Raw genomic sequence first — 22,521 nt, forward strand, 5'->3', positions numbered from 1 at the left:
TTGAAATACATGATAATTGATTTATTTTCAGAATGTTATATATAAAATGTTCGGCACGAGACCGTATTTATGAAATATTCGGCACGAGGCTGTAATTATGAAATATTCAGCACGAGACCGTATTTATGAAATGTTCGGTACGAGGACGTAATTATGAAATGTTCGGCATAAGGCCGTAATTATAAAATTATGAAAGATGCTATAATATCATGTATTATATGTTATCAGAACCCAGATGTTAGTTTAGTTCAGTTTTGGGAGCTCGGTACCGTAACTATATAGATAAGATATCTATGTTCAAACTTGTGCTAATCACCCCACAAGGGGGTGAGAGATAGATAGTTGATGTGACTTTCAATGTAGAGTTGTAGATGTCCACCTGGACGTCCAGATCAGGGTGTGGCGGGCTCATCGTACTTACAGACATTTTTGACTCGGCAGTGGTTAGCCAGCCTTTTTCGGGTCCCGTCTTCGAGCTGCACAACCCGTCATCGGGGGTAATACATGACATCAGCTAGTTATTCATCCTGGGTATGTTTTCAGTATTATCAGATATAACAGATGATTTATGAATGATATGAGTTACTAGAAAATATGAAAGTATATGATGATTCAGTATGTTATGACGAATGTTTACAGATATATGAAATGTGTTGTATATGTATAACTGCATTATATATTCATGTTACCACACGGATGTATTTAGTTTATTTTCCCTTACTGAGAAGTGTCTTATCCCCAAACTTAATTAATTTTTTAGGAGACCCTGAGAGACCGGCGGGTTGTGGCCGCTGTTGAGTGAGTTGAACTTCCCTGCTAGAAGGGTAAGCCTTGATCTAGGATCAGGAGATTTTGTTGTAGATCCTAGGTCTATTTTGATGTTTGGAGATTGTATTCAAATACTGTATTTTGGGAATGTAGTAGACTTTGGTATTATGTAATTAATGGTTTGATGGATGCAATTTATTTGTACTGCTGCTTAGGTTTTCGATCTTCATGTTAGGCTATCCCCGCTACCCACGGGTTCAGGTTGATATTATTATATTTAATATTTATTATGTGATAAGTTAAGCAGGTCGTCAAATTTTATTTTCATAATTTTTTACAGTGCTACAAAGTTGTTTTTATATCTCTAATTTTTAGTTTTACTCTTCATCACAAGAAAATCATAACATGCAAAAAAATAAAATATATATTATAAAATTATTTTTTGGTCTAATCATAAAATTTTATAAAGTACGAGCAAATAATAATATTGTACTTTTCATGAAAGAAGTATAGTTGATCCTAAAAAATACATGTTTAATAAAAATAAATATTCAATGATGGTGTATTTTTGACAAAAATAAATAATAAAGAAAATATCAATCAAAAAGAAAATTAACTATATGTAATTTTTAATCATAAATTAAGATACTTTTTATTGGAGGAAAAAATAATTATATATATTTAAAAAATTAATTATATTTTATTTATATGATCGAATGTTTGAGTTATCCATTAAACAATTATTGAGATCAGCCATCAGAGAAGAAGCTGGTCAACGTTTCGCCCGCTCTCTCTACTCGCATGCAGGTTTGAGGTGGGCCCCGCTTAAGTCAATCTCAGATGCCAGCCAGCTGCGCCTCCCACTAACATGATCTCAGTCCGCACAAAGCTATCATGCGCCGCGAAGCACATGAACACCACCCACGCGGCAGAAAATGCCCTCGAACGTGGCTGTGTCTATCCCCGCCGGCCGCGGCCCCAGCCGGGCTGAACGTGCATGTCGTGTGCACGTCTGCCGCTGACGTGTCACGGACACAGTACATCTTATGGGTATAACCCACATCCAAAATCATGAATATGGTTGGAGCCCACGATAAAATCATAGATAGATAGAAGTGGGTCCCAGTTTCCACCCCTCGCCCACTGGCCATCCCCGATTTCCTTTGTGGTCCGTGCCCGCCGGTGGTGGTCGTCGCTTTGCTAATACGACTCTCCATATAAAGTCGCCGTCAGCCGATGTTTCCCCTTCTCTCTCGCTCTAGTTCTCTCAAAGCTGGGCAACGTTGAGAAGCTGGAGAGATTACTTGAAAAATTTTGACACTGAACTTTCGTCGATCGCCCCCACCACTCTCTCTCGCTCTACTTTTCTTTTTCCTTCGTTGTCTTTCTGGTTTCTCTCTCTAGTTCTGCTTTCGGAGATCTAAGGGGGGCGGGGGGGAGTTTTGGGGCCTTTATGCGTCGAAGGCCTCTGATGAGAGGATGGGCGGAGTCACGTCGTCGATCGCCGCGAAATTCGCCTTCTTTCCGCCGAGCCCTCCGTCATACACTGTGGTCGCCGACGAATCGTGTGGCGGGAGGCTGTTCATTCCAGAGGTCCCGAGAAGGGAGGACGTTGACGTGCTGAAGCTCCGCACGAGGCGAGGAAATGAAATCGCGGCCTTGCACTTCAGGCACCCCAAAGCTAATGCCACTCTCCTCTACTCCCATGGCAATGCGGCTGATTTGGGACAGATGTTTGAGCTCTTTCTCGAGCTCACCCTCCGCCTTCGTATCAATCTTATTGGGTACTCTCTCTCTCTCTCTCTCTCTCTCTCTCTCTCTCTCTCTCTCTCTCTCTCGTTTGTTTGCTTTATATTTTGGTTGTGGGCGGATATTGGGTTTAAAGTTTCAATTGCGGCTTTAGAGCTTTAGCTATACCTTGATTCTAAATTTCCAATCATATGCTGAAGCTTGACTGCCTTGATTTAGTAAGATTCTGAATTCTACTAGTGGGTTATTTTTTAGACAAGAAAGCGTCCAAAACTTTGTGGGTGTCTCTTCATGTGTTAAATTTTACGGGAAGGAAAATATATTATTTTATAATTATTTTTAAAAATGTTTTTAGCTCGTCTCTTTGGAAGTTTGTCTTTTCTCTTAGATCTTTGGGAAGTCTGTCAGTTATGATATAAGAGAAATTTAATGGGCTGAATTTGGATTTTAGCCAAATTCAATGCGCATTAGAGACATCGTAAGAGTTTTAAATAATGCGTGTAAATGGTCTGGATGTATAAAATTGACTTTTTGGTTCTGATGATTGAAGTGTAGCTTGCAAATTTATAGGTATGCGTTTGCGTGAAAATAATTTAAAAATTACATACATGAATCCAAAGGAGGCAATTTGGATGAGCCAAATGGTAAACTTCTTTCAAATTCCTGAAAATGAGCACAAGAAACATAATCATTGGGACCATCTTCAAGGAAAGGCATTGGTTTCTGCAACTTTTTCAGTTCCCCAGAGACAGTTTCTTAAAACTTAAAAGGGTATCTAATTTTCGGGCACTTATAGTAATGATACTTTACTTGACTGAATCAACAGAATTTCATATCCTAAAGATTAAGATGGACTTAAAAAGAAGGTATTTAAGAACTAAATTTCAATGGTTGCTTGCTTTCAGTTCAGTGCTTGGATTGGATAATGATCTATTGATATGATCTGAAGCTTTACAAAAGTGTTAACAGTGAAAATGTATTTAATTTAGGTGATATATATATATTGTCCAATTATATTTGTTTTTTCGATTTGAGTTAATATAATTAGAACAAAAAAGATAGCTTTCTTTTTTTATTGGGTGGACTGCAGAGAGTGATGATTGGACTGTCATTCTTACATCCTGATGTAATCCTTCCCCCTTTTCTAATTTTTAGGAGACTATGGGTGTTTACTAGGTGAACATTTTCTATAGTTGACAAATTATGAAGTGAATTCAATACCATGTCAGGTAACATTGATATTATAACTTGTCTCTTGCACACAATCTTGTGTACATTCGATTTTTCTAAATGTTGACTTTTTCTAAATGTTGACAGCCAGCATGGGAGCTTGAGAGCTTCCAGGTTCCTGGTTTTCAAACTTATTGCTCGATATTTTCTTGTGGATTGTAATATTTAGAAAAATATGAAAAGCTCTGGATTTTCTTGCGTTCCATTTACTTGAAAATTTTGAAATTTGAGTTCTAATATATATATATATATATATATATTTTTAAAAATACTTCATGGAAGTTGATATTATTGGTTCAATAATGATTCTGATCCATGCTCAAGTTTGTGGAAAATTTATTCCTTACAATGAATTCCATTTCCTGTATTTTTCTTCTAAAACATTGAGACGCTTAAAATTTGGGGGAAATATGCTTTAGAATGTAATATTTCCAAAAATTTCAAGTAAATTGTTTTTTTGAAAAAAAAAAAAAGAAAGAAGCTGTAATGTTTCCTGAGACATTTAATTATTCCTAGTGCCTAAGTCTTGGGGTGTCAAGAGCAAATGTTCTGTTCCACTTTATCAGCTTGTTGCAAAACTGTCGAAAGTTTAGACCATGATATTCCCAAGAGTATTACTGCTGGGATGCCTTTGGTCATTCCCAAACTGATCCTATGTCATATTTCACATTCCTCTTCAATTTTCTGTTTTATGAGGCAATCATAAGCTCATATATGTAGAATGCACATAGCCTTTGAAGTCAATGGGACTAGCAGTAGGTTTGCAGGCATGTTGCTCGTCTAGTGAGAGACAAATTCTTGATTCATAAATTTTAGGATGCAGAATTATGGAGCAATTTTTATTTTCTTAATAATTAGGGAAAGTTAATGCAGTGTAAAGCTTTTGGAATAAAAATTTTAGTGAAAAACTTAAAGACAATTTAGATTAAAATAAACTTCAGCTTTTCCTTCCAATAGTAGAGACATGTTCCATACTAGCACCAAATGACCTTTATTAATGCTTTGCTTCTTTTTTAATATGCGGAAGATATAATATGAACATTAGTGATTATAAATGCAAATTATATTAATACAGATATTAAATTTTTTAAGTAAGCTACAGTGTAACTATTATTTAGGTAGACTATTTAAGTATCTAAATCTTATGCCCATGCCATTGCAAAAAATATCTGACCAAACCCATTTTCTCTCTATTGAGGCAGTTTTTGACTGGGGAGGAGACTTTGTGTTGCAGTCTAGTAATGGATGTTCTAGAGAAAAGCCCAAAGAGGATAACAAGGCAATCCACAAGAAGCTCAATTATGAATGTGGGTGAAGGGGTTATATGATGGCAAGAGGGATTCTCTAAGTTAGTGGGAATCCAACAGTTTGTTGGGTATTTATAGGGAAGAGGCAAATGGATGTGGGTTTTCATCCTATAAGAGGATAATTTCACGTGAAACCTCAAGCCAATTTCTATAGAACATCCATGATTGATATTAGTAGAGAGATCCCGCGATGTGTCTCCATGACCCATTCTAGGTATGCATGCTGCCGGTTTGACCTCCTGCATAGATGCAAATATAAGTTCGTTAATAATTAATTCATAAATGTGCACATGCAAGTTCAAGGTGGGTGAATTTCATTATCTAGGGAAAAACCGTAAATTCCTTCATTTAGTCTCTCTTCTTAAGTAACTTACGAGTTGTTTGGTATCACTATAAAAATTTACAAAAACGTAAATCAGAAACGAGAACCAAAAACTAGAAATAAAAAATGAAAACCAAAAACCAACAACATGTTTGGTTGATATTTGTAAAGCTAAAACAAATTTAAAACTTACTTTAAAAATGCTTATTTTCATATTTAAATTAAATAATATTATAATAATATAATTATAATAATAAAATTGCAATATAATAAAAAATTAAAAAATACTATTATAAAAGTAAAAGTTATATACTTATTTTTACCTAATTTTTATATTTTCAAATTTTAATTTGCAATAGCATCTAATACATGACAATTGAAAAATAGTAAAAATGTTTTGTAATTAGATTTTATTGTTTTTTTTTAAAAAATTATGTATAGTTTTATTTTAATTATATTTAAATTCATTTGATTATTTTATTTTTATTTTAATTAAAGAATGTGTATAAAATGAATGATTTAATGTAAAAAAAAAAACTCTTTTTGGATATAAAAATTTTTAGCAATAGGTTGCCAAAACAATTGAAAACCATAACGTCAAGTTTTCAATTTTTTCGCAAACAGCTGAAACCCACCAATAGAGATTGAAAATTGGCAACCTAAACAAACAATTTTTCTATAATTTGCTTCTCCACTATGCAAAAATAGAAATGGAAAACAAAAAGCAACAATGATACAAAACAGATCTGATACTTTTTAAAAAATCTCTGATTCATTTTTTTTATAATTTTTTTCATGTTCCTGATTTGTTAATTTTGTTTCAATGCCAACAAACCCATGTTGTTGTAATTGGAATTTTTGAACACAAACCTTTCTTTATATGTATATGTGCTTTAAATATAAATGTTATATTGAGCATATTCAGTGTCAAAAAATTAGTTCAAACTATCTAACCAATTAAATGAGCATGTTTTGTGTTTTTAAGCGCACGTGCATTCGCTTGCTTGTGCACTTTTGTGTGTTTAATTGTGGATACGCCTATTGCATCCTTGTTCGATTTTTTCCTAGTAAGCCTTTGTTTTTGCAACATTGTTAATAACGAATCATATTAACTAGGTATTTTATAAATTTGATTACAATTTAATGTTTTCTCCATGCTTAAGTTGTAAGAGAATATCTTCTTGGTTGAAAGGAAAGTTTTATAGGATAGTTGTAAGTCAACCCATGCTAAATGGATCAAAAAGTTTGCAATCAAAATGATAATAATTACAAGTTATTATTATTGCTGAAATCATGATATCAAGGTGAATGAATCACAATACAAGAAAGAAAAGAGAGAATAAGAAATGAGTGTATTTGTGAGAAATAACTAGTAAGGACTAAAAGAAGGAACAGCCTCAAATCAAGTTAAAGGGAGGAAAAGGGTCTGCAATAAAGGCTCAGGAGTAGTATTTGTTGTCTACATATTTTTTTTATATGAGTATTGACATTTTGCCATACTCTAAACGTTCCACTATCCAAGTATATGTAAAATCTTTAATCATGATTTGCTAGGCTTGTCAAACTTATGCTTCAAGCAGTTATGCGCTTTGTCATTTTGTGTGTGTATGCATGTATTGGCCTTGCCCGCGTGGGTGGGGGGGGGGGGGGTGAAGCAATGGGAAATATGAGCCTTAAGCATGTCTTTAGGATCGGGATTGACATCTTTGAGCTTTAGCCATAGAGGCTTATATTCCTTGATGCTCTTGAGCCAGATTCGGGTTATCATGATAAGGCATATGCCTCATGCATTAACCATGAATAGGATCGTGAAAAGCCTTCACTCTCTTGCCATGCACCATCATCAACTATTCCTATCAAATTTTGTTATGATTTATAGAAGTTGATTAATTGAGGATGTATCTAACATCAATAATAAAGCTGTTGTTTTTCAATTAGAATTGGGCATGCCAACCTGTACTACAAATTTTTTTGGGGCTTGTCTAATAATGCTTGTTGATATTTAATATGCACTGTAATTGATGACTGCATTGTGCTCGTTTTGAAAAAAAAGAAAAAGAAAAAAAGAATACAGTTCAAGGTACTTTGTATCTATATTTGCTCTATTCAATCAGTTCTTTTTCTGAATTATAATTCTTTAGTAACATTTATTTGCCTGTTTGATAGGTCTTTTTTTATTATTATTTTTTTTTGAGCAAATGGGGAGAGTGGTTACATACTTAGGTTATCTTCCATGCAGTCATGGGTTATCATGCCCCTTTCTCGCTGCTTCAAGCCATGTAGTCATTTTTTTGTGACTTTTTGAATGATGCTTCTTGATATTTAAATATGCAGTGTAGTTGATGACTGCATTGTGCTTGTTTTGGAAATAAAAAAAATAATGAATACAGTTCGGCATATTTTGTATCTACATTTGTTCTCTTCAACCCTTCTTTTTTAGAATTGTGGTTCTTTTGTAACATTTACATGCATGTTTGATGGGGCTTTTTGTCATTATTTTTGGAATTAGTGCTGGCTAAAGTATTATTTCCTCATGAAAAGTTAAATGTCTATTCCTGCCTACTATGCCTAGTACCTTGGTGAATTGGGTTGATTAAAGTTGCTTGTGAAGAATTCATATCTTGATGATATATATTGATATGAGAAGGCTATGTTATGCTTGAGACTCCCTATGATGCGAGTGAATTTTAAAGGAGGAAAGAGATTTTGATGCATCCTTCTTTTCCTGATTGTGTGATGATGTGGTTGAAGACATCATTCTCTGAATGAGTTTGTTTGATTATCCTGATCCTCATCCTTTTTGAGATGGCTTCCTAGGTGGGTGAAATTAACTTGAGAATATCAACATACTTCAGTTAATAGTGTTGAGTTATTCTTTTGCAAGATGCTAACATTCTAGTGAACTGCAAATTGGTATGAATAGTCCAAAACATGCTACATTTTCGTTCCAAGAGATTAAATCTAGTGCTCCAAAGTTTTAATTCAATATTTTTTCTATATGACGTCTATTTTAATCATAAAAGTAGAACATTATTGCATTATAATTTTCCTTTCAGTCATTATTAACATACTTCATTAAAGAAAATCTTTTTTTCAATTTCTAAACGCCCAACCTTACTCTCTTAAGTATATAAATGGCATAACACTTTTTTGACCTATCTACGCGCACACTTAGCTTACCTCATTTTTGAGTATCTGCTGCACCATGATCCCATTCCCATTCCACAAACCAACACCTTCTGTATCCTTCTACATTGTGGTTAACATAACAGCCTGTTGAGTTGTGGGAATTTTCACTTGTCACCTGTGTTTTCCCTTATCTCTTCTTTGGGCCTCAAAAATGTTAATCATAATTTTTGCGGAACTAAGCCTTGCTTAGTTTTTATCTGGTCTTGCCTTTCCTGTATTTTGAACATGTGTCTGGCTTGGCTGCAATTTTAGTCCTTGCCAAACTCTTAGGACAGAAAAATTTTCTGGTTTTTAGAACTTAAATACATTGAAGGGTCTTCTTTCTAGTTGTATAAGTGGGTAGCATAGATAATTGTCTTCGGGTTTTGATCCCTCACTAGATATATTGATGTTTCATTCATTTTCTGCTTCTTTCTGTTTTTCCTTTAAATATCCTCTTTATTTTTATATTTAGTTATTTCTTTTAAAATTTTTTATTTCATTTTATTTTTTCAAAGGAAACCACTCATCTGTTCATTATTATGCATCATAGAGTTTCCCCAAAAAAAGACTGGCACCCTGGCCTGTATGGGATGTAGGTATCAATGAGAATTGAACCTATGATGTCTGAGTTGATGGCTTGTCCCAGAGCTTGGTCTTACCACTGTGAATAATAATAATAATAATATTGTGCGTTGTGGTACAAACAAAGATTAGCTGTTTTCTTGTAGCTTTGCATGAAAGACCCACATACAATATATATATATATATATATATATATATATATATATATATATATGGAATGAGCAACAATAGTATATGAGAGAGGTTAGGTTTCACATTAGTTGAAGACAAGATGAGAAAAAAAACTGGTTGAAATTCTATGAGCATGTGCAGCAGAGACCAATATTTAATCTATTGCCAAAGAAAAGTAGGTTTTTTTTTTTTTTTTTACCAAAGTCGGCTTAATGAGAATTCAAAATACAAAATGGGGTATTTTAAAAGCAATTTACAAAAGTAGGCCACTATGCATCTTGAGGATGGCAGCTGACCTCGGGAAAAGCAAAATGCCTCAGGCTAAATATTTGTGCAGCCGCATGTTGCCATGCATTTAATGCATGTGATTCCCTTCTTTTGTTTTATTGTTTGTCTCCTTTGTTTTTTGAGTCTTGGCAATTCAAACATTCAGTTTTATTTATATATAATATGGGACCAATTTATCCAAATCTTCATTTGAAATTTATTAATCCAAAACATTTTAGTGTACCAGTCAAACAACAAATCATTTAAACTTAAGGCCAAAGTCTGCTAATGAAATCATTACTTACTCATTCTTTATAAGAACATGGATATGACACAAAATGAAAAATTAATAATCATAAAAAAATTATATATAATTTAATTCATATGAAAAATTATACATAATTTTTTAAGTCCCGGAGGAGGTCGTCATGTACGAAATGGTAGTCGGCTTTGTTGTTGTTGTTGTGGCTCTGGGGGTACAGTAACTCGACTTAGCTTCACCGCTGTATGCATTGTTCTCTCATTCATCTCCTCATTTCTACTTGTCACTAATATGACACGACTGACATCATAATCTTGTGGCTTCATAGTGTAATCCTGCGTCATTCCTTCCATGAGCAAAATTGCTGCTATCCAGTTAGATTTACAAATGACAACGGATAGAAAAATTGAGAAATCCATTTATCTGAATGAGGCTTTTTGCACCCCCAGGGCCAGAAATGTCATTTGCTGCTGTGTAGAGGCTGGGACTTGGGTTAGGACAGCATATGATTTAGTAAATGTAGGACTATATGCAGGGTGTCTCTACGGTGTAGGTGTTTGCATATATTCATTAAAAGGAACTTGTAAATACAGGCTAGTTGAGTGGGCAAAAAGTCATATGGTGGAGACGTGAAGAAGTCAATGAAAGGTGAAGTGGCATGTGCAGCTAAATTGCATGTTTGAATTGCAAAGACCGCAAAAGGGAAAAAAAAGAAGGAACAATCTAATAAAAAAAAAAGACACTAGACACATGTATTTATGCAGCGATAAAAAAAAGGACTCTTAAGTATGTGCATTAAATGCATGCCAATGTGTGGATACATGAATATTTAGGCCTGCATCTTGAAGATATGGACGGCATTTTGCTTTTTTGCTGTGCATGCACAAACATCAAAGAGAATGAATCAAGTCAGCGATGGTTGCATTTAATGTTTTTGCCAGAAGTTTGCCAAATGAATCTTCAAGATGCATATTGGCGGCCTACTTTTGTAAATTATTTTAAGTATACCCTATTTTTGTATTTTGAATTCTTATTAAGCCTATTTTGGTATTAAAAGAAACAAAGAAAAAAAAAACTCAAGACAGTTGTCTTAATTGAGATGAAGAGCATTGGTAGGCCCAAAAAAACATCAAGAAGAATGTGGGAGACTTGACAGTATTCATTGTGGAGTTGGGAGGTGACAACCTCTTGGCAGATGGCTCATTCTCATCTTGGTACCTCCTAAATATTTGAGGCAAAGATAGTATTGTTGTGTGATATAGTTTTACATGTCTGTTACAACATGTAAGCCAGCCAGAAATTTGGTGTTATTTAGCATTTCTAAGTTTGCCAAATAACTAACATCAAAGAAGCTTATGTTACTCAGCTACTGATTGCTATGTAATATCTCAAAAGGTCATTTTTCTCATAGTTTGGCTAGTTCCTAGTTCAATTATAACAAACTAAAGACTGCAGTCAATTGTGTAGGTTGCTTGCAATGTGAAATGCATTCTATTCTTACTTATTCAGCTCTTAATATGTGTTTTTTCCGTAATATCTGTGTCCCTGCTAACCTTTTATTTGTATTTTTTGTTATGTACATATGTTTTTCCTAGTGACAACATTTTTGAGCATGTGGCCCAGTTATGGTGGGATGCATCTGCCTTGAATTCTTTGATGTTTTACTAAATGGTTGAGTTTTCCCTGTGATGCACATCATTCAGTAATTATACACAACTTATATTAATTATAATTATAAATGATGGAAATGAATAACTGTACTATTTAGTTTCTTGGCTGTTTTCTTTCCCTGACTCTGGGAATATATGGCTTTTCAGGTATGATTACTCTGGCTACGGACAATCAACTGGAAAGGTTCGATGACTAGCTTCTCCATATGCAGTTTGCTACAGTGAGAAAAGACTTTGTCCTTTCTCAAACTAACATCAGAAATGTGTCTTTGTGGATATTGTACTACTTCTAGATGTTTCATAATGCTTATTTTAAGAAATTCAGCATTAAATTTAATGTTTTTCACATTTTCTGTTTGAGAGAGGATCTTCCAGTCATATGGTATTTTTATTTTTCAAAATTTCTTTTACAACACTTAATTTTGAATTGGATTAAATGTAGAAGGGTGTCTATGTGTTATGTGACTGGTATTCTTTCCATGAGTAATAGTGTCATACCAACATATGCAGTGATGCAGGTATAGTGAACAATGAAAATGAATGCATGTACAACTCACCACACTGTTGACACCTATTTTCTATTTAATAGTGGTGACTTATGTTGTTCATTTAGGTATGCACTGAGGCACTGTAAACAATTTTTTTTCTTTTCCTATAGGTTTCGTCATCTCTTTGGGCTCAAAAAATGTTCTCTAGCTAAAATATTCTAGATTAACTTGTTCAAAGCTGTTGCCTTTTTATTCGTAATTTTGTGTGTGCGTGCGCATGTGTATGTGTGTGCTATTGCCGCCCATGCCTTACTCTTTGAAAAACTGACCTTAATTGTTCTAAGACTTGAGTCTGAACCTTTCTCTGAAGAGGGATCTGTTTTATTATGGATCCAGTGATATGGTAATATTGTAGTATGTTGTACTTTCATGCAATTACCTATGGTTTTCTTCAAGCTTAATAGTGTCAATAAGTACTGCAGCTTGTATTTTTCAGTGTAGAATATTTATTTCATAATTAATGTTACGAGTCATCGTTTTGTGCTTAGCTACTTTTGCATGTTTTCATGCTGATGAAATAATGGTTGAAATTGGTATTGTTTCCATTCCATGGTTCCCTCAATCAATTCTATTGTTCTGATCAAACTGTAAATTTTACAGGTCTGAATTTTTATTGATACTTTTATGATATTGCTGTAAATGTTCAAGAAACATCAAGACAATTAATTAAATTTCAATTCAGATAGAAATTTTTGGAGTCTTGATTTACAGAAATGTCAATTTCAATATGGACTTCAATTTCATTTAAAAAAAAATGATGGAAACCTATACAAATGATGGCAACCTTGAAGGAACTTTGGGAGATGTTAATGGGCATGATTATGCATAATTTGGATAAAAGATAAACTGAAAAAATGTATTCATGACTAGTATATAGTATTTATGGCATATAAATTGCATGTGTCCAGCACATAAAGAAGTAAAGAACATCCAAATCATTACAATAACCATTTTACATTCATTTGATTGTCCAAAATCATCATTATAAAATGTCAATCCAACTATATCTTCTTGGTTGTTCAAAATCATTGTTCTTATCCCAGTAACTTAGATATTGGGATGAAATCATATATTGTTTAGTGTTTATATACTTCACTGATTATAGTTTACAAAATATTAAGCAAGGGTGTACATGAGTATAATATGATCATTATAAATTATTAAATGCTAGTTATCGTGTCATTATATTTTATCTATTTTCTATCTCTATAATTTATTTAAATAACTTCATTATTGGCATACTTTAAATTTTAAACAGTATTATTATTTATAATGCAGTTTAAATAACTGTAAACCCCCAACCACATTTATAACGAATATGACATCCCAATCTCATTTAAAAGAAAAGTAGGAACTAAGAACTATAACCGAAGTTTCTTAATTTCTAAAATCATTATAAATTGGAGAAATTTCCCAAAACTCAAGATGATGTGTCCAAAGTTTTGAAAGAAAAGCAACATTAGTTTTGTTTTCTTTTGAATCCCCCCTTCAAAAATCTTTAATTTTGAGTATATTTTTGGAAAATTTGGTGAAATCTAGTCCCATGTATCAAGATGTATAGGTTTCTTTAAAGACTTGGGTCAAGGCTTCTTTTCTATGAGAGTTCGAAATTATGAAATCATTCAAGACAACCCATAACTCTGAATGATTTGACTTTATATGCTGTGTAGCAAGAACTGTCATCTTATTGCATACGAAGATATGTCCATATTGAAGTGTGTACTGTATGCTAGAGAATTGACAAAATGAATTAAGCTTACACTTGTTGTGAGTATTAGTAATTTGTCATGGTACAAAAGTAGGATGGTTGAGCTCACTATGTAAAATGCACACATATAGGACCTACTTAACTACATATAAATATATAATTGATTAGGGTGAGCATTGATTCTATGGTAAGTGTGTAACATCCAAATCTGAAGGTTCAAAAGTTTGGAAATCTCTCCAAGTGTGGAGGTAAGATTGCACTCATGATGCCTTGCGCTAGGTGTTGCACAACATATAATACATATACATGCACACACAAATGCTTTTTATTGATATCTATAATTTTTATCTGTTTCTCACTTCTGTTTTTAGTTAAAATGTTTATTTTCTTTTCTCTTAAGTTCTCTTTCATGAATCAATACTTTCCTTTTTGACGCATCTCTGAACCTTACCGCAGAGTTTTTAAGACTAGTGAAATGACATTTCAGCTTTAGTTGAGGATAGAACCCTTGACCAAAATAGACTGCATATGAACTTTAGAATAAAAAACGAGATACTGAGTTACCCCTGCAGTATCATTGTTGGGGTTAGTGGCATGGTAGTTAATGGTTCACTGCCAAGTGTTTAAGAGGATGGCAGGTTACAATTTTCAACCCATAGGTGGTGGCATGACAGGATCTCATTCATGATTCTTGATGTTGTCTTTCTAAACATCTACCAGTTTTTCAGTTTGTTTTTTCTTCCTCTGTAATTTTTTCTTTTAGGGTTTTGATTTGAGGGCCTCTTGTCATCCTTCATCCATCCTTTTCTTTCTCTCTTCTAGTATTCTTATCTTTTAGTGGAACTGAGAAATTCTCAACAACACATCATGTTAAAGAATTGCATTTCACCTCAAGTTACGCATTTAACAGCAAGGCTATCACACCCAGAGGCAAACCATGATAACTTTAGCTTTTGATTTTCTGAATACTCTGGATTTTGAGTCCCTTTGTCTATTTCAAAATTCAAATGAGTGGGTATTGTAAATTGAATTATCACAAGCTTGGTGAGAATGTTTTATTTGAATGACTAGAATTTTTTTTTTTTGGTCAGTTTGAAGGGAAGTAGGAATATTTTCTTTCCATTGCTTAAATGTTGTCATAACTGTCGTCCTTTCTCTTTTGGAACAGCCATCTGAATGTAATACATATGCAGACATTGATGCAGTGTATAAATGCCTCCAGGAACAGTATGGAGTTAAAAATGAACAATTAATATTATATGGTCAGTCTGTTGGTAGTGGGCCTACACTTGATCTTGCTTCCCGCATAACAAATTTGAGAGGGGTGGTTTTACATAGCCCAATTTTATCTGGGATGAGAGTGCTGTACCCTGTCAAACGGACATACTGGTTTGATATTTACAGGGTAATGTCTCACTAATTTCTTCTATTTCACTTGCCTGTATTATTTGGTAGTTTTTATTCATTTCCTTGCCTTTATCAGAATATTGACAAGATCGGTTTGGTGACCTGTCCTGTTCTGGTTATCCATGTAAGTATAATCTATTTTTCTTTGAAAATCAGTTGTAGGTTGTGAACTTTTGTTTTCTGACAAAACATTGAGAATCAAACAGATCACATGGAAATGGATAGGAATCCAGATGTAGTAGCTGTTTATTTTATCTTCCACATCTGATGCCATCCTCATTCATCATTCCATCCTCCCAGAGAAATAAATGGGGATTGCCACATTAATTACTCGTAGAATTTTATCAAGAGCATTCAGTGACAAAAGTTGTTTTATTTCAACTTCAGGGGACAGCAGATGAAGTTGTTGACTGCTCCCATGGGAAGCAGCTGTGGGAACTATGCAAGGAAAAGTATGAACCCTTGTGGATAAGCGGAGGCGGACATTGCAATCTTGAGCTCTACCCTGAGTTCATTAAACATTTGAAGAAATTTGTACAGATGATTAGCAAATCAAAGGCAGTCCCAAATGGTTCTAAAAATCCAATAGTAGACACTGACAATCCAAGCAAACCATCTGATAGTGGAACTTCAGATACATTTGAATTGGTTGCTGACCTTCCTGAGGTTTCTAGAAACAGTTTAGATAGTCGACTTGAGAAGTCCAAGAAGTCAAAGAAGCCCGAGAAGTCACGGATGAGCACTGACCGTGTTGACAGGTTTTGGAGAAAAAAGGGCTTGGTCTGGTGATTGCATGAGCAATGAGCATCTGAGAAGTTAAATTTATTGTTGTGCTTCTGTAAGGATGTATAAACTCTTGTGTAAAGATTCTCAAATTGAGTGTGATTTTTCGTATAAATGTCGGGATCGATGTGTATGTTCAGAACTATCAAAACATAATAGAGAGAAATCTTTGGTATTGCATCTGGAAAATTTATAGCTACATTTTAAAGATATGCGTTATTGTTTGTGTGGGTATTGGGAACCAGGTAGACTGGTGTTATGTTAATATTTGAAATCACTTAAAGTATTGCGTCATTTATCGGAATATTAATATGACATCTTATAATTAATGAATTTTTTTTTTTGGGGGGTCAGATTTGGTTTGGTTATGGTATTTCAAAGAAAAGTTAGGGAAAACAATTGTCCTTGTCTATCTTTAATCTTTCTCTAGGAGAGCAAGTTCCTTTTTAAAACTTGCAAAAGATTGTTTCATCAAAGATTGGTTATGCGCACATTCCTCAAATGCCAGGGGATTTCTCTTGCTGGCAACCATGTTATCCTTTCAAAAAAAAAAAATTTCTATGTTTTTCTCTTTCTTTATTTTGAGCAATGTCTGAGGTAACATCATCCTATGTCAGAACTTCAGATGACACCTAAACAAAGTAAAATATGGAGATCTCTTTGTAGTTTCCTAAATTTACATCCGCCAAAAAAACTGAAAGTTGAAGCAACATCACCATTGGCCCATGTTAAAAAAGAGAAATTATATAGGACCTGACCTTCATGCATCTATGTGCCTATATTTTACTTATTAAATGTATAGTAAATTAGTCCTACTTTTATAAATATTAGACATAAAAAGAAAAATTCATTTTTAACAGGTTTAAAATTTAGAAAATAAGCATAAAAACACTGTAGGGGCAGATCACTTGTATAACTTCCCATTAAGAAGAATGTAAAAAAGAAAAAAATAAAATAAAAAGAAGCTGGAAAGGAAATAGCTTTACATGAAATCCTTTAGTAGTTAAGGTTGTGTTTCAAATATGAATTTTAAGCTTTGAATTTGAGTGTGTGAATTTGACCACAATTGAGTAAAATTTTTATTATATTTGATCCAAATGTTGGAGTATAGCATCTCACACTGACAACTTAGAATTAAAATTCAAGGAAGAAAAACTCAAGGCAAATCAAGGAGCTTAAGAAGACTCAATTAAATCTTTAACTGTTAACTGATATAATTAATTTTCAGTTAGTTTTTAGTTACATTAGTTATGATTCTTCAATGTAGTATAAATACTCAAAAGGCTGCTTTGTATTTTATTATATCTCAATATGCCTCTCTCTCTCTCTCTCTCTCTCTCTCTCTCTCTCTCTCTCTCTATTGTATTTTCTTTTCTTAGTTGTATTTGCTGTTGACAAATAGTCGGACCGTCACTATTTTCACACTCTTGTGAGGGGCTGTGCGGCGCTAGCTAAAGCACTATTGTTTAACTAGCCAGCCTATCGTTTACCAACATTTGTCCACGACGCACTTTCATTAACATTAATTCAGATAGCAGTGGAAACAATAGTCAATTCATAAAAGCCAGGGTAAGCAAACAGTAAACATTGAAGCAAACTTAATTCATTAACAAATCCTCCGTTGACATGTTGTACTTAGCGAGGGAGGCAAGTAGGCTAAGTATGTTGACAATTGCTAGTGAGTTTTACAATGACTGATGAACACTCACCCTCCCCTAAAGAGGTTATTATGTAATTATCATCCTGACACTAGGAAATAACAAAGTGACCGAGGAATCATATTGCCTTATTTGGTTTACAAAGACTTTATTAGTAGAAAATAACCCTACTCTATTAGTAGAAAATAACCCTACATGATAGAAACTCATCCTAAGCATATGAGATAAGCGGTCACAGGAAAGCATAATGCCCTGAACAAGCTTAGCTCGTGACATTCTCCCTCACTTATGTGCTCGACGTCCTCGTAGACTTTTGGCGGTAAGTACACTTCAAATTTGTCCACAAATGGTTGAATATCTTCCACAGAAATCCAACTGATTTCTTTGTCATCAAGGAATTTCCACTTCACTAGGAACTTCTGCCGCTTCTTCCTTGAGGATATGAACTTTCTATCTGTAAGGATCTCTTCAACGTCATGTCTGTCAGGTTGCACTATCTTCAACTCTGCTCTGTTGAACTAACTTCTGCTCAGGTCATTGGTGTTGCCGTTGAACGGCTTAAGGCAGCTGACACAAAACTGCGGTATTCTCCCTTTATTTGCCCACTTCTTCATCAGCTCAGAAGCTTCCTCCAGATAGACTTGGGTAAACTCTACATTCTGTCTCCTTTCACTGGTGAAGATGTACTCCCTAGGACTCTTTCGTCTGTACGGCTCGCCCACTGTGTGAGGTAACAGCGGCATCTAGCCTGTAACAAGCTCAAAAGGGCTCTTGTTGGTTGTTGAGCACCTTTGGGCGTTGCCACAAAATGGAGCCACATCAAGTAGTTGTACGCCATTCTTCTGGTTGTCATCGACACAATGGCACAAGTACTCATCTTGTAGCTCCCTGAATCTCTTCATCTGTTGGTCTATCTGTTAGTGATAACTCAAAGAGATGTCAATATGTGACCTGAATATCCTGAAAAACTCTATCAAAGAGTTGTTAGTGAACATTAAATCTTGGTCACAAATAATAACTTGGGGAACACCCCAATGTTTCACAATAGTCACAAGGAACAATTGTGTCGTCTCCTCTACCGAACAGTACTTTGGTGCGGCTATGAAAGTACCACACTTCTTCCGCTCCCCCTTGTCTTGTTGGCAAGTGAGACAAATTTTGGTATAATCAACCACATCATCCCGCGTGTGCGGCCAATAATACCTCCCCAGTAGTCATGTCATTGGAGTCATTCTCCGCGAATACCCCTCAACGAACTTCCTGCAGTATTTAGTAAGGCTAAGAAAGGAACGCAACTCTTTCACTGTCGTGGGGATCTTCCTTTCTTGAATCATTCTTACCTTCTCCATACCCCTCCGGATACGACCTTATTCAATCACTTAACCAAGGAATTTGTTGCTCCGCCGAGCGAAAGAGAAATTCTCCTTCTTCACATCCAGACTGTTTGCCCTCAGCCTATTGAACACCTTCCGTAGATGCTCTTCATGTTTCCTCTGAAACAACACCGATGCTCCCAACGGTGTTTTGGAAGGGAGAACACATTCTGCTTCCAATTTATCAAGTTGTTTACCTAACTCTACTATCTCTCAAGGCGCAATCCAACATGGCCCTTTAGCAGGTGGTTTCACTCTTGATCACAACTCGATCTCATGCTCCACAGTCCGTTGTGAAGGCAAATTATGAGGTAGCTTATCCGAAAACACCTCCTTATACTTATCCAACACCGCTTGGATGGTCGTAGGCTCCAGCTCTTGGCCTACTTCTTTGTCTACCACCACCGTGGCTAGACGTGTCTGCTCACCTTGACCCAATCCCTCATTGAGTTATATAGCTGAAAGGGACTTCCTGTCGTCTCCTTTCATTGCAACGACTTGCACCATGCACGAGTAATCTCCTATCAGACACAGGGAACCAACCGAAGGCATCAGCACTGCCCTCATCCCCCTTAGGAACTCCATTCCTAGAATGACTGGAAAGTCATCCAATGGCACCGCTGTGAAATTCGCATGACCTTCCCACTGTCCAAGCTTCACAGTAACTTGCTTGGCTACTCCCAGAGTAGGTTGGGCTACAGAGTTAACTGCTTTCATGCGTCCTGTATCCTTCTCTAAGGATAAGTTGAGTCTCTATGCTTCCAACTGCGAAACAAAATTATGAGTAGCCCCCGTATCCACCATAGCGCAAGTACTCTTCCCATTTATCCTCAAGTCCACAAACATTAACCCTTTTGCTCATGTAACTTTCGGTGTTTTTGCCTGCTTTTCCAATGCGTTCACCAGACGCACTGAACCCACCCTTGGGGCATGATCCTCTTCATGATCGTCTTCCACTGCCTGCTTTACAATGGAAGCCTGTAAGGCATTAAGTGATGCTTTGTGAGGGCACTTAAAAACTCTATGAGGCCCACTACACAAGTAGCACGAAATTTTACTCTTCCCCTTTCCGTTGGGTGTGTCGAACCCTTGAGATGACGAAACTTTCTTTGAGGTTGATGATTTAGAGTCGGCTCCCCCACTCTTGGGTTTGCCATTCTTGAAAGACTTTCCATTGTTTCCCTCTCTGCCAAACCGTTTGGACGAATCGGTATCATCACCAGCGTAGTCAGTCAAGTGTTTTGTAACCGCTTGTGCAGTTGACAAGTCTTGAACCCTTTACCTATGAAGTTCAGTTCTTGCCCACAGTTTCATCCCCTCAAGAAAATAGAACAACTTGTCCTTCTCCGACATATCCCGAATATCCAACATTAAAGTAGAAAATTGTTTCACATGTTCGCTGATTGACCCCGTATGCTTGAGATCTCTTAGCTTTCTCCTTGCATTATACTCAACATTCTCAGGAAAGAATTGGGCCTTTAGCTCTCTTCAAGTCTGCCAAACTATCAATCACACAACTTCCATTTTCAATTTCTCTGTACTTGGTATGCCACCACTATTTGGCATCACCAACCAAGTACATGGTCGCAGTATCCACCTTTGCTTGTTCTGAGGTCATCCTCACAATGCGAAAGTACTGCTCCACATCAAACAAGAAGTTCTCTAACTCCTTGACATCTTAGGCACCCCCATACGTCCTGGGTTCTGGTACCTTGGTCTTGCTAACTCCCGGAGTGTTGGAGTTCCCCATAGCAAGAACCATCACATTCATCTTTGCATCCAGATCTGCCATCCGCGACTGCAAAGTTTCAACTGTGCGGTGAAAGTCCTCTGACAAGTCGCCTATCAAACCTGTTTGATGTTTTTGTGATCCCGTCACCTCATCAACAAGTTCTCTCATCTGGGCCACCTCCGCGGCTATAGTGTTGGTTGTTGTCTCAACCTGTGCTTACAGCACGCTGATCCTCTCAGCAGTGTTTGGTGCCATGGTCACTTACCAAAGTTTTCCAAATCCAACAACGAAGGCAATCGAATTAATGCAGCAACTCAAACTTGGGCTCTCACCAAGTGTCACCGACTTGGCTCTGATACCAAATGTCACGGTCCAACTATTTTCACACTCTTGTGAAGGGCCATGCAGCGCTAGCTAAAACACTCTTGTTTAACTAGCCAGCCTATCGTTTACCAACATTCGTCCACGACGCACTTTCATTAACATTCATTCAGATAGTAGCAGAAACAATAGTCAATTCATGAAAGCCGTGGTAAGCAAGCAGTAAACATTGAAGCAAACGTAATTCATTAACAAATCCTTCGTTGACATGTTGTACTTAGCAAGGGAGGCAAGTAGGTTAAGCATGTTGACAATTGCTAGTTAGTTTTATAATGACTGATGAACACTCATCCTCCCTTAAAGAGGTTTTTATGTAATTATCATCCTGACACCAGGAAACATCAAAGTGACCGAGGAGTCATACTGCCTTATTTGGCTTACAAAGACTCTGCTAGTAGAAAATAACCCTATACTAGTATTTACATGATGGAAACCCATCCTAAGCACACGAGATAAGCAGTCACAGGCAAGCATAATGTCCTGAACAAGCTTAGCTCGTGACAAAAAGCAATGGTTCAGATTACACGGGGGTTACTATTTTGCTGGCAGACGGATATGCTGGATGTTGTGGGAGTGATCATATATGCAGCGTTAGCATTATGGTCCCGATTCACTATGATTTGGATTGGGGCAAATTCTACGAGATGGGTTCAAGTTAAAGTGGCAATTGGAAGAAGAGAGCAAAGCATGAAAGGAATGCGTCCAATCGAATGGGCGATGCGTATACGATTCCAACAAAATCGCTTGCTTTTGTCCCGGCCAGCGCTATTGGTGAGGCACTGATTGCTTTGCCTTGCCACAGCCAACTTCATCCCCGCCCAAGGGTGCCTGCTTAATTCCATCCCCTTGTCTAAGAATAATTTTTATACCTTTGTAATATTCAATGTAATATTCAATAATCAATATAGGGCAAATTGCTTTCTTCAAATTTAACACTCTTACACCATTCGTAACGCATCAAATATGGATGCGAAGTAACTGGCGAAATATTCATGGCCTCAGCAGTCCCTTCCTGCCGTGTCAGCCGGGCAAAATTTCCCTTTCATATTCTTCTCTTTCTTTTTTCTTCTAGTACAGTCTTCCACCGTTTGACGTCCTCACTTAAATTAGGGACAGTCATAGTATTGCTCAATTCATATCAATTATTAATCTGGACAAAATATTAGCCGTCCGATGATCTGTGGTTTTCCATTGTCTTCTCCATCGATCGTTAATTTCTCTCAAACTAAAGAAAAGATGAAGGAAACAAAATACAGAAAGGTAGTTGGAATATCAATGGTCAGTCCACGCAGTAAGGTTAGGTTGATGGCAGCGATTGTGACAATGCCGTCCATTTAAATTACTCATTCCAATGGGGATTGGTGAGTTTCTTTGTTATCTCCCATGTGACCCACACGTTAAGACAACCGAACGAGGCTAAAAGCAATCGCAC

General features: G+C 35.9%; 1 protein-coding gene across 1 annotated transcript; it reads left to right on the forward strand.

Moving 5' to 3' along the window:
• Window positions 1-1,843: 1,843 nt before the first annotated feature.
• Window positions 1,844-16,134, forward strand: LOC131144876 (uncharacterized). The gene is made up of 5 exons (XM_058093804.1): window positions 1,844-2,552; window positions 11,647-11,683; window positions 14,924-15,160; window positions 15,239-15,286; window positions 15,550-16,134. Exons 1-5 carry the CDS (start codon window positions 2,248-2,250, stop codon window positions 15,949-15,951), a joined length of 1,029 nt encoding a protein of 342 aa, XP_057949787.1. The 5' UTR covers window positions 1,844-2,247; the 3' UTR covers window positions 15,952-16,134.
• Window positions 16,135-22,521: the final 6,387 nt, after the last annotated feature.

Source organism: Malania oleifera, chromosome 1, assembly GCF_029873635.1.
Source record: "Malania oleifera isolate guangnan ecotype guangnan chromosome 1, ASM2987363v1, whole genome shotgun sequence".
In the NCBI taxonomy this organism is placed as follows: Eukaryota; Viridiplantae; Streptophyta; class Magnoliopsida; order Santalales; family Ximeniaceae; genus Malania; species Malania oleifera.

Bases quoted from the DNA above. Each gene is read 5' to 3' on its own strand.
- LOC131144876 (XM_058093804.1), top strand. From the start codon at position 2,248: ATGGGCGGAGTCACGTCGTCGATCGCCGCGAAATTCGCCTTCTTTCCG. The intron at 2,553-11,646 runs GTACTCTCTCTC...ATGGCTTTTCAG, and splicing joins CTTCGTATCAATCTTATTGG to GTATGATTACTCTGGCTACG. The intron at 15,287-15,549 runs GTAAGTATAATC...TTTCAACTTCAG, and splicing joins GTCCTGTTCTGGTTATCCAT to GGGACAGCAGATGAAGTTGT.